The following is a 13,427-nucleotide window of genomic DNA, read 5'->3' on the forward strand; positions in this document are numbered from 1 at the left end:
TTAGTATAGAGGCATCAAAATTCAGTCATTATATATGTTCCCATTCCTGGGGTCAAATTCTACCAATCCTAGAACAGTGTTATATACAGCTTTACTCCAAAACAGTGTAAAATATGCATCAGTATATACCTGTGTTTTCCAACACTGCAGCCCCGTGCACAGCTCTCCCTCCTCCAAGGTCTGATTATTCCTGCTAAAAGCATGTATAATCTGTGGTTGAGTTATATTTAGGGGCCATTGCTGAGTTAGGGGTGTACATAGAATCATAGAATATCAGGGTTGGAAGGGACCTCAGGAGGTCATCTAGTCCAACACCCAACGTAGTGCTGCCCAAGAGTTTGCAACTCCTGTCACAGACAGCCAGGGAGAATAGGAGCAGACATCTTCCGGTTTGTGCTTCTTGTACTGGCTGCTGATTTCTGAAAGGAGGAATACACCTGCCAGAATTTGGCTCCAGATACACCTCTACTGGGATATAACGCTGTCCTCGGGAGCCAAAAAATCTTACCGCTATAGGTGAAAGCATGTTATATCGAACTTGCTTTGGCCTCGAGCGTTTCCATTATTAAAGCAGCCCCGCCCCCCAGAGCGCTGCTTTACTGCGTTGTATGCAAACCCTTGTTATATCGGGTTGCGTTATATCGGGGTAGAGATGTATTATATTTAATATTGTATGGTATTTAGATTTTGTTTATGATTCCAAAATAAAGACCTGTTATGCCTGTGGGATGACAGCTTGTGATGAGTGGTCAAAAAAACCAAAACTGAAAAATTGTGTGAGGATGTTCCATATTGAGGGCCTCTTCTTGAAAGACATAGTCATGTGAGTAGTTCCACTGAAGTCGGTGGGAGTTCCAAGAATTAAATATCTGCAAAAGTAGTTGCCGAGAGATTTTAGATGAGCATGGCAAGTAAGGCCAAGGGGAAGGGTCTTGTGAGTACATTTATCTTCAATGTATTTATATTTTTTTAGGCAGAATGGATGGAGACTTTGGATTCTGTCTTGTGAAAGATAACACCAAAATCAGCATAAAGCCGTAAGTTGGGGCATAATAATAATAATAAAAAATGTCATGCTTCTCCATTAGTCAGTATTGTAGCTTTAAACAAGTGACTGGACACATCATTATGAGAATAGAGCTATTTCCTTCCCTCTACAGTATCCTTCAGTGGCTACTGCAGAAGATGGGATAATTGGACTAGCTGGACCATTGGTCTGAGGGAAGGAGTGAGAAAGTTTGAATGCAAGACAGATCCCACCGTACAAGCTAGTCATAGGCAAAATATTAGCATATGGGGCTGTGGGTTTTCTGTAATTCCATAGACACAAAGTTGTTCTTTTGACTCTGAAATGTCAGCGGGCAGCACAATGCCAGGGGCAAGAGAGAATGGAATTCATGAATACATGGAATGGAATGGAAAGCAGTGCTTTAAATGCATGGAGTGCTGTTCAGGGGTTAAAGAAGGGTCTAGGAGTAGTTTGCTGGGTTCAGTTCTTGACTCAGACACTAATTTGCTGTCAAGTTCAGACACCAGTTCACCACGTGCTTAACTTTAAGCACATGAGTAGACCATTGACTTCAATGGAACTACTCATGTGCTTAGTGTTACGCACAGTCTTAAGAACCATGCTGAATTGGTCCCTACTTTGCACTTCACTAGACCATTCCGTCTAAGGATCGAAAAGTGCTTTACAAACATGAATGAATAAAGCTTCAAAACAGCCATATGAGTTATGTTAGTATTAGTATTCTAATAAAGAGAATATTCTCATTTGGAAGTATGCTCTTGTGCTTTAACTATTATACCATGCTGTTCTTACCCTTGCTTAAATTTCACTTCCTCTTTCTGTGCCTCAGTTTATTGATCCCTGAATAGGAATAGTAACACAGATAGCTTTTTCACGTTTGTGTTGTAACCCTTAATTAAATGGTTGTAAAGCACTCAATGTTTGGAGCAAAGGAACTGTATAAATACGGAGTGTTACTGCATCAATTTAAACAAAGTTTGACTGTGTTACTCATGATGTTTGGTCAAGTCATTCTATCTAATGCATCCCTTTTTTTCTACACTCCCCATTAATAAAGGAACTCAGAAAATGTTAATAGTGGAGGAAAATACAATTTTAGGAGACTGAGAATCTTGGCTATTGCAACTACAATGTTTTAAAGGCCTTTTAAGATAACATTATCCACTTCCCTCCTCCTTCACCCACCCACAAATCCGTCATTTGGCTGACTCTCTCACTGTCTTGCATCATTGGCTGGATTAATAGCATTTTTGGCCAGATAATGTCAGATGCTGGCCAAAATGAAGTTGCTACAAAATATCCAGTGCTATCCCCATTAAACATGGACTGGGTTATGCATGAGGCTAGCATAATAAATAAAGATTGCTCTGCCTTTTCATTTTTTCTTAGGCTGTTTAGACATCCTGCTCTGTCATCTGTCATAGCCACCTTTCTTGTTATCCGTTGTTAATTTCACCCTCTGCCTCTCACTTTACAGATCAGAAATTTAGGAGGGAGAGCCTGGTTTATTATTTGTGTAGGGGCACATTAATTCCTGTGATAACTCCATGATTATCTAAGAGCAAAGAGGTTAATTTGCTAAGATTAATCAAGGGATGCAAGTTCTTTGTAGTATATTCATGTGAATGAATGTGAGGCAGGTGGAGAGGTGTGGTCTGAGCACAGGACTAGGAGCCAACCAGGGACTTCTGAATTCTGATAATATTTCTGACAATGATTCCCTCTGAGGCTTTGGACAACCCACTTAATCTATCTCCCTTTGTTTTCTGATTGTGACAAAGTTCCTGCTCTACCTTAGTGGGTCTTGCGCTTATTGGCGGATTTGCTCGCCTTGGAGCTTCATGGCAGCCCTCAGCTTGGCCGTTTTTCTGAACCCACAGTCCAGGTCGACTCCTCCTGTGTCTGACCAGGAGTTGGGAGGATTTGGGGGGAACCCGGGCCCGCCCTCTACTCCAGGTTCCAGCCCAGGGCCCTGTGGAATGCAGCTGTCTAGAGTGCCTCCTGGAACAGCTGTGCGACAGCTACAACTCCCTGGGCTACTTCCCCATGGCCTCCTCCCAACACCTTCTTTATCCTCACCATAGGACCTTCCTCCTGGTGTCTGATAATGCTTGTATACCTCAGTCCTCCAACAGTCTGCGTTCTCATTCTCAGTTCCTAATGCCTCTTGCTCCCAGCTCCTCACACGCACACCATAAACTGAATTGAGCTCCTTTTTAAAATCTAGGTGCCCTGATTAGCCTTCCTTAATTGATTCTAGCAGCTTCTTGATTGGCTGCAGGTGTTCTAATCAGCCTGTCTTAATTGTCTCCAGAAGGTTCCTGATTGTTCTGGAACCTTCCCTGTTACCTTACCCAGGGAAAGGGACCTACTTAGCCTGGGGCTAATATATCTGCCTGTCATGTAGGTTGTCTAAAATAAAACTCATTAAACCCATTCTAGGTTAAAAAAAAATTACTCTCCTATAGCCATCTGGCCTTCCCTGTCACATGATATATACAAAATGGTACTAATACCTACCTCACGAGGGAGAGATTGGATTGTGTGGATTAATACATGGTTTTAATTCAGATTGTAAAATGATGATTGTATAGTGGAATCTAAACATTTTTGCAGTGCCAGATTTACAAGGAATCTAATGTACTAGAGGCAATCAGTCAGATTTCAAACCTGTATATAGTAGGGGAAGTAGAACAAGTTACCTGTTAGGTCTTTTCCATCTTTAAGATCTAGGAACATAGGAATTGTCACACTGGATCAGATCAGTTGTCCACCTAGTCTATTAGTCTGTCTTTGAGAATGACCAATACCAGCTGCTTCAGAGGAAGGTGTAAGAACCATGCAGAAAGTAGTTATGGCATAACCTGACACCAGGGAAAGATTTTTCCAGATCCTCCATTAGTTAGAGATTGGCTTATGTCCTGAAGCAGGAGGGCTTACAGCGCTTCTGAAACGCTTGTCTTTTTAAAAAATCCTTACTGTTATAACTCTGAGTATTAGATAAGTATTTAGATAAGCTATTACCAGCAGGACAGTGGGGTGGGAATAGGTATTGTTTCATATTCTCTGTGTATATATAAAGCCTGCTGCAGTTTCCACGATATGCATCTGAGGAAGTGAGCTGTAGCTCACGAAAGCTTATGCTCTAATAAATTGGTTAGTCTCTAAGGTGCCACAAGTCCTCCTTTTCTTTCTGAGTATTCTTGTTACCCATATAAATGTCCATCCTTAACAGCTATAATTCTGTCAACTGTATTTTTGTCAACAGCGATGACAGATGATGATACTTAAATACTTGGCTAGCAATTTTAAATATTTTAGTATGGAGTGAGTTTAATAGCGTGAGTGATATTGTGGTTCTTGTAAAATAGAAAAGGTGAACAGGGACTATATACGTATTAGATTCCTTTTGTTTGGGCTCTGATTAGCTAAGGAAGGACAGAGTCTTCTCTGATTGTCATTGAATGCATAACGTGGACAAACAGTGACAGTGCTACGGTAGTTGTGGAACAATGAAGTAAGATTGATCAAAGACGACTAATTCTGTTTGCAGTGAATACAGCAGTGTTGTGTAGCTTGGCATCTAATGAAAAGCTAAGATCTGGTAACATATCCGGAAGGGGGCATTGTTAACAAGATTGCACCATGTGGGTTAAATATACGTAGTAACAAGATAATCTATAACAGGATTATCCTGCAATAAGACAACCCATTGAAGAGTTTCATGCCATTTACAAGAGCAAGAACTGTAAAGGCAAACCCTAGAGCAGTGCATAAGGGGAAACTGTGAAAACCACAAGTCGGCAGAGCTGACTGAGAATTAAGGAGGATAAAAGTAATACTGGTGAAAAAGATCTTGATGTCCTAAGAGTTTTACACATAGTTTAGGCACACAGAATACTTGAACCATACACGTTACACCGAATGCTCATTATGGGGCCATCAGTTGAGACTACACATCTGTTCTAAGCCTTCTTTGATCCAGCCAAGGGGAAGATATTAAGCCCATCGCTATGTCTCTCACTGGGAATGATCTACAGCTCTGAACTGTATTGTTCTTATATATAAAATACCAGCTCATAATTTCAAGACTGGCAGCAGGAGAACTGAAGTTATGGCTTTCCCAGACAATTGATGGTGTGGGCACCTCAGTTCAGACTTTCCTTCCCTGTCCTGCCAATATGCTTCAACTTACCTTTGCCTGCAGAGGTACTCCCAGTAGGTATAAGGTGTTCAGTCTCCTTGGCTCATTCACTCCTTGGCCTCAATGCTGAGTTTTCCAACAAGGACACCTGTTCTGATGATAGTTTTTGTGATGTGGGTACCTGCCCAGTTATAATCAATTATGTTTCATATAAGCCACTGAATAGCTGAAAGTCAGGGTTAGTGACCTACTTTTAATTTTGTAGTTGCTCAGGGCCTGATGCACTGCTAGGTTACTCCAATTTTACACCGGTGTAACGCCGTTGCTTTAGACGATATTACATTGACACGAAACTGGAATAATGCAGCAGTATGTCAGGCTTTTATTGGGTATAGACGGCCCGCAGAAGCAAGCTTCCTGGTCCAGGTCAACAGCGACAGGCTAGCAGGGCTCACGCTAGCGCTCAAAAAATAAGCGTGTAGACAACACTTGGAAGTTGTGGAATGGGCTGGAACAGGGGACTCTGAAGCCAACCCCCTCTAGCTCAAGCAGTCTACACAGCAATTTGTAGACTGCTAGCACAAAAGCTGCTAGCCCAAGTCTGTCGACCTGGGCTGGGAAGCTCACTCCTGCTGGCATTGTAGACATACCCATTGTCTATTGCTGTTTACTTGGGAACAGATAAGGTGCACTAGTATGGTTTGCAGATGCATTTGTGCACAGCATAAATGACATATTTATCACACTGCACCTTGTTCATCTGTATCCTCTGAAATGCTGTGTTGCTCTGTGTGTGTTTGTGTGTATCTGCTGACTTATTGAGTTGTATTTGTTCCCAATTCATTGTCTCCCATCCCCCACTTTTTATTTTAGACACATTAACATTGGAAACCGGTTTCAGGCAGAGATACCAAACCTCCAGGATAGAGCATTTTTAGAAAATGATGAACATGCAGCATCGTTAGTGTGGAAACCCTGGGGAGACATTGCAACCAACCAGGAAACACAGGACAGAGGTGTCTTAAAAATTTTATCCTAAGACTATCCCAAGATTTTATGTTTAGAAATTGTTTTGCTGTCATTGCAACCTTGTGTTCTTTTTTAATTCTCTTGCTTATTAACTGCATTGTGCTGTGGAAAATGTTAATTTTCTTGACCTCTTTCTCAACACAGTTGCATTACAGGGAAGTGATTTGCTTAGTTTTGGGAGAGCTGAAGCAGTAAACAAATTAGACAGCTGTTGTGCTCCCAGTGACATCTCCTCATCACAAATAGTCATGAACATCTCCATTAGTCTCCATTCATCTACAGTGACTTTGAAAGAGGAGATGTTTTGCTTAAGCACACTGGTTTATCAGTGAGATAGCCATGTTTAAAACAGATGAGACATTTCACCATTCTTTCTGTGTTTTACTAGCGGCCCATTTGAGTATCGCAATTGTTCTTTTTTCCTTAAAGTAATGTTCTCATGCACTTTTCCTACCTCCATCATGGAACTTGACTCTGCTTTCTGATTGTGGTTGCAGTAACAGGACTACTAAATGTGGCCTGCTCCAGTGCGATGCCAGGGGGAGGGACCAATCTAGAACTAGCCCTGCATTGTCTGCATGAAGCACAAGGCAATATTCTGGTAAGAGCTATTTAGTCATAGGTAATAACTGGCCAAGTTCTGTTCTTAGTTACAACTTGTGTGAATTGGAAGTAATTCCATTTTGTCCAGGCTTACACCACTTGTAACTAAGAGTAAAATTTGACCCGGTGTCTCTAAATTTAAATGCAGCCTACCAAATCCTATTGTTACTGTCTGAATTTCTGTATCTTAGAATTATTAAACACCCCTGGTGGTGCATCCATATCTAACAGGCCATCAAGAAAGATTTATCACTGTTTCCATTGGAAATAGTGTTCACCTTCCATTGACTTCGGTGGATGCAGGATCAGCCCCCCAAATTTGCTATTGCACTTTAGTAGCTTAGTGAATATTATTTTGAGTTTTCACTGCAGTTCAACTAACAAGTCATTTCTGTTCCTTTCTGATTCAGGAACACATTCCTATTGAAAGAAAACACGTGAACATGTTTAACTTTAAGGTTGTACTTAAGCTCTATTGAAGTCAATGGGATTGTATTTATGTGCTTTCCTGGACAGGGATGAATTTACACATGAGCTTAAGTGTAGATATTATGATTGGGAGAAGAGAGATTTTAGTTTTTACCCCCATGTACATTTCTGTGCACATTAGATGCCAAACTCAGATGCTTGGACAGCTGTCAATATGACCTTCTGTGTCACAGAGTTTGAGCTACACTGCTCAAGTGTAAAACTGAAATATAAAGAGCATTACCGTTTTCGTATTTTCAAGAACATCTGTAAGCCAAGTCTTGCATTTTTAGAGTTCAAGGGCATAGAGAATACAAGTTTTAGTAGCTGGGAGCCTCTGCCATGCCATTTTCAAATTAACCTAAAATTGCGCTCAGTTTTATCCCCTACATATTTGTTATCATTACACTTAAGCCTGTCTGGCACTGGTTCATAGGATTTAAATTTTTAAAAATTTTGGTATATTAATTAGCTATACATTATTTTGTTACTTTAAAAGTGTTTTAAATGTATTTTAATAAAAAGGTTATGTAATTCCCATTCTGAAAATTAAGAATCACCAGACTAGATGAAACCCAAGGTAGATAGTCCAGTATGCTGTCTCTTCCAATGGCTGGCACCAGATGCTTTAGAGGAAGATGGAAGAATCCTGCAGTCAGAAGATGTGGGATAATTTGCTTCCCACATAGGTCTCATCCCAGTCTCTCAGAGTCGGAGATTGGTTTAAGACCTGAAGAACAAGGTTTAATATCCCTTCCAAAATTTTTGTCATTTTTTTATAACTCTGGACATTCCTTTTATCCATATAAATATCCAGTTCCATTTTGAATCTTGTTAAATTCTTGGTCTCAACAGCTTCCTGTGGCAGCGAGTTCCACAGTTTAATTTCATGTTTGAAAAAGTATTTCTTTTTACCAGTTTTGAATTTCCCACTATTTAATTTAATTGACTTTCCCTTTGTTCTTGTGTTGTGAGACAGAGAGAACAGAAGTTCCTGATCTACCTTCTGTATGCCATCTATTATTTTATAGACTTTTATCATGTCCCCTCTTATTCATCTCCTTTCCAAGGTAAACAGTCCCAGTCTTTACAATCTCTTTTTAAAAAGTCCCAGTCTTTACAATCTCTCTTTGACAGTGTAAGTTAAACTATCAAAGCCTTTTTTTTTTTGGTCAGTGCCTCAATGCCCAGCTGTGAGGGAAGCCATATGAAGAGCGCTGGATTATTTGTTTGATCTGCAGCAACATATTTTCTCTCGTTTGTTTATGATTACATAAAATTATAGAAATGTAGGGCTGGAAGAGACCTCAAGAGGTCACCTACCTAGTCCATCTGCCTGTGCTGAAGCAGGATTAAGTATACCTAGACCATCCCTGGCAGGTATTTATCTAACCTGTTCTTAAAAACTTTCAAGGACAGGGATTTAACAACCTCCCTTGATAACCTGTTCCAATGTTTAACTATCCTTATAGTTAAAAGTTTTTCCTAATAGCTAACCTAAATCTGTTTAGCTGTAAACAGTAAGCCAATTACTTCTTGTCATGCCCTCAGTGGACATGGAGAATGTTTGATCTCTATCTTCTTTATAACAGTCTTTTACATATTTTAAGAGACATATTATCATGTCCCTCCTCTTGTGATAACCAACATACTAGGATCTCGTCCTGCTGCCATTGAAGTCAATGGCAAACCTCTCCAAAGTCTACTGGTTTAGGGCTCAGTCATCTCTGAGCCAGTGCTGAGCCTAGTGCAAAGACTGAGAAGGAAGGCAGTGCATCCTGCAGGGGCTTACTGGTTCACCTAACGCACAGGTTAGAGCAGCCTTGGGGTTTGCACTCATTTGTGGCCCAGGTACAGTGGCTCTTATGGGAATACTCTGGCCACACCCTCCTTCCTGCAGTGTGACCCAGATGCCCCATGATACTTCTATGCCAGGGATTCCTGCGGGGGAGTAGTCTGTCTTAGTGCCAGGCAGAGAAGACTTATAAGCCTGGGGTGTCCCTGGCTGGGGGTGGTCTTATGGTTGCAGTGTAACTGCTATGCGCTGGCATAAGTGGCACAAAATGACTGAACCACAGGACAAATAACCCCCCTAATGTGGCAGGACACTGCTACTTTTCTGCACAAGATGTTTGCACAAGATGTATTTTTTCTTAAAACACTTGAGGCATGATCTAAAGCCATTGAAATCAGGGGAAAGTCTCCCATGGACTTCAGTGGGCTTTGCATCAGACCCCTAGAGAGCATTATATTACATTAGCATTGCCAACAGGAGCAAATTCTTCTCTCAGTGATGCTGGCATGAATCACTAAAGTCAGTGGATTTACATCAGCATAGCTGAGAGCAGAGTTTACCTCCCTGCTTCTCTTTTGAGGGCTCTGATTACTTTCTGGATTAAATTGTTGCAGGAGGCCCTAGAGATGCTGCTGTTTAGAGGACCTCAGAAAGCTCCATCCCACCCTCTTGCTGACTATCGTTATGCAGGTAAATTGAAAACAAAACCTGTAGTTCGGGACTAGTGAACTGGGATGCTAATAGACATGCAATAATTGGGTAACTCTGTGATTTGCCTTTAATTTTCTTCTTTTAAAAACACAGGCACTTTAAAAAATATAAACAGAAGATTCTTGCCCTGCGGTGTTATCACCTCGTCAATTTTAATATTGTTTACACTGTTTTCTTATGTTCAGCTCCCTGGTTCCCTTGTGACAGCGTGACTCTTTACCATGCACTGCCCTGCAGTGACACCCAATGGGAGAAGTATGCTGAAACATGGCAATGACAGATGCTTGCTATTGTGTGGTATTCTTTTCCATGGTGCATATGTTTTATAGTATGTGGTATTTCCTGTGCCAGTAGTAATTTGAGTTTTTCAGACTTTTCTAACATATTACTGATTACTGTTTTTAATAGATTTGAATTGTTTCCCTGAGAGAGAAAAATGTGTACATGAATAATCAAGTGTTTTAATTTTGTAAGTGTGATGGTCCATTAAGCATGCAATGTGATCTAATAATTTGCATCTTATTACCATTAGGTTCAGATGTTTGGACGCCTGTTGAGAAGCAGTTGTTTAAAAAGGCTTTTTGCCTACATAAGAAGGATTTTTACCTGATACAGAAGAAGGTAAGTCCTTTAGGCAGAGGGTTTTTTCAGATTGCTAAAGCTCCTTCGAGAATTAATTAAAGGAGTTATTTGTAGACTCTTTCTCAAGGTTAAAATGTTTTTGAAGTGTTTTTGATGTTTCTCAAAAAGAATCAGAAGCAAATGGGAAAAAAAGAGTTATAGATGGAATTTGTTTGTCTGAGGGAGTTCAAAGATAGTAGGCTAAGGGATTGTCTAGACAGGTAATTTAAACTGGATTAAGTCAAAATAATCTGGTTTGAAAATCCTTGTGTACACACAACGTATCACACTGACACGTTTATCATGAACTCTGAAGTCCTTTTTCAAAGTGAAATAACTTTGCTGCAATTCGAATTCCTCTGATATATTGACTGCTTTAGGAGTCTTCCAACATATATCCCACACAAGCGGCCATTATTGACCTATCTGTTTACCTGTGTGCTCTCCCGAGCTCTGGGGTCAGTTTGGTCAGATGTTCCCTCCCGTTTATAAACTGGAAAGGTGCCAGATTTTGTCCTTTTGCGCCTGGATTTGAGTATATCACAGTAGCTGCTCCAGAACCTTTACAACATGACTCGAGCAGTTGCTTCAAGCTGAACTGAGACCCCACTTCTTCGCCCTCTGAGGAGAAGCATCAATGCAGGAAGCTCATATGGCCAGCCACCAGAATAAAGATCTTGTTGACATTGTTAGGCAGATGTCCTCGAGGGGCCATGACCATGATGTCAAAAAGTACCAGATAAAGAGCAAACTGGTCAGGAGGACCTATGCTAAAATGAGAGTTGACAGGAAGATATCTGTTGTATGCAGTGTTGTAGCCATGTTAATCCCAGGATATTAGAAAGATAAGGTGAGTGAGGTAATATGTTTTATTGAACAACTTCTGTTGGTGAGAGAGACAAGCTTAGAAGAGCTTTGTGTCAGCTCGAAAGCTTGTCTCTCTCACCAACAAAAGTTGGTCCAATAAAGGAAAAAGTCTGGCAGGGGATATGTAACTTGTCCAGTTTTTGAGGAGCTGGACAGGATTTTACATAACTACATGACCACCCAACCCATGCAGTCTGTGGATCCTGCTGCCTGCTTTCTCCCTCCCACCCCTCTCCGAGGATAACTGGCAAGATCAACAGGAGTCATCAGAAGATGAGCATGAGAAGGCCAGTGAAGAGATCTCCCTGGAAAGCCAGGGTCCCTTCAAGATTCACACCCTGATGCCAGCCAGATAGAAAGCAAGCCTGAATCATGCCTTGCTGCAACCAACCATACTTCCGAGACAGCAACCCAGACCAGGACCGAGGAGGCTGATCCTATGGAGGGAACCTTGCATGTATGGTTTTTTAAAATTATTAATAATTTAATATAGAAGTTTTAATGTATTATTGTTAAGCTACACTGCTGTGCCAGCTTCTGTTCTCGGTGCCTCATGGCTGCAGCCATTGTAGGTGGATGTGAGTCCCAGATCCTTGCCTCCCTCCATCGGCCCATGCTATCTGTTCTCCCCTCCCCCATATGCCTTACCAAAATGGCGGTGACTCCGGCTGGGCAGTTGATCTCTTATCTCATGCTGAAACCCCAACTACCAACTATTTTCAGGCCCATGCCGTGGAAGGCACGTGCCCATCCCTCAGTTGTCCATACCAGCAAGCCCCCCCAACCCCAATCTCCAGCTCAAAATGGTGGTTGACAGCATGGTGCAGCTTCAGCCTCCACGCCACCCACCTCATGGCAGATTCAAATAATAAAAAACATTCTTTTGTCCAAATTGCAAAAGTTTATTGAGACAGTGATTACAGGAAAAGCAGTTTGGTTAGCATTCTCACTTTGTATGAGGTAGAGATGCACATTGCATGCCCATAAAGCTACAAAGAGTACAATTCCCTGCTGAGGTATAAATGCCTTGTAACACACATTCTTACAGTAAAAAAGCTTTGCTATGAGGATAGCAAAACTCTTAACAGCTTTTCACAGGCTTACATAGAGCTAGACTGGTAAAAGCAAATGCTTCAGGCAATCATTGTAGAACCCTATCAAGTTTTCTCTGCGCTTTCACCATGTCTCCCCATACAGGGGAGATAAAGCAAAATGTAAGACTGAGAAATTGCTCAGTTGTTGTTTGTAGATTATGAGAAAAAGCTGCATGGTTATTCCTGGTATAGTTTGCGATTCCCTTTTGCTCCTGCAGCACTTCTGGGTGGGGACCATCTTGGTGAATAACTTGACTGTGCATCTCACTGGTGTGCCCTTTATCTTTTTGAGTAAGTCCATTCTCTACCTCCTAGTCACCTGCCTCGGGTCATCCAGAGGTGGGACAGCCTAAAGTGGAGGTAGAGGATATTACTATCCAGTTCACCCCCAGATTCGACCCACTCTCCCTTATAACACCAAATAAGCAACACCAAGGCACAGCAGAACTCCAAAGCCAGACTGGGAACATCATTCCTAACCTCAGCTCCCTCTCTCCTCCTGGCCAGCCTCCAAGGCACAGTCAAACAGCATATATTGCACAGACAAAAATTGCATGTAGGAATCATATCAGGAGGGCCAAATCACACCTGGAGCTGCAGCTAGCAAGAGATGTCAAGAGTAACAAGAAGGGTTTCTTCAGGTATGTTGGCAACAAGAAGAAAGCCAAGGAAAGTGTGGGCCCCTTACTGAATGAGGGAGGCAACCTAGTGACAGAGGATGTGGAAAAAGCTAATGTACTCAATGCTTTTTTTGCCTCTGTTTTCACTAACAAGGTCAGCTCCCAGACTGCTGCGCTGGGCATCACAAAATGGGGAAGAGATGGCCAGCCCTCTGTGGAGATAGAGGTGGTTAGGGACTATTTAGAAAAGCTGGACGTGCACAAGTCCATGGGGCCAGACGAGTTGCATCCGAGAGTGCTGAAGGAATTGGCGGCTGTGATTGCAGAGCCATTGGCCATTATCTTTGAAAACTCGTGGCGAACCGGGGAAGTCCCGGATGACTGGAAAAAGGCTAATGTAGTGCCAATCTTTAAAAAAGGGAAGAAGGAGGATCCTGGGAACTAC

General features: G+C 41.7%; 1 protein-coding gene across 2 annotated transcripts in view; it reads left to right on the forward strand.

Moving 5' to 3' along the window:
- Positions 1 to 13,427, forward strand: part of ZNF541 (zinc finger protein 541) — a 53,255-nt gene that overhangs the window by 24,532 nt on the left and 15,296 nt on the right. For both annotated transcript variants that reach the window (XM_073321739.1, XM_073321740.1), the window contains exons 8-12: positions 974 to 1,037; positions 6,048 to 6,190; positions 6,701 to 6,804; positions 9,684 to 9,759; positions 10,313 to 10,401. In XM_073321739.1, coding sequence (XP_073177840.1) covers positions 974 to 1,037; positions 6,048 to 6,190; positions 6,701 to 6,804; positions 9,684 to 9,759; positions 10,313 to 10,401 — 476 coding nt within the window. The remainder of the gene's footprint in view (positions 1 to 973; positions 1,038 to 6,047; positions 6,191 to 6,700; positions 6,805 to 9,683; positions 9,760 to 10,312; positions 10,402 to 13,427) is intronic.

This window comes from Lepidochelys kempii, chromosome 23 (assembly GCF_965140265.1).
Source record: "Lepidochelys kempii isolate rLepKem1 chromosome 23, rLepKem1.hap2, whole genome shotgun sequence".
NCBI classification, from domain to species: domain Eukaryota; kingdom Metazoa; phylum Chordata; order Testudines; family Cheloniidae; genus Lepidochelys; species Lepidochelys kempii.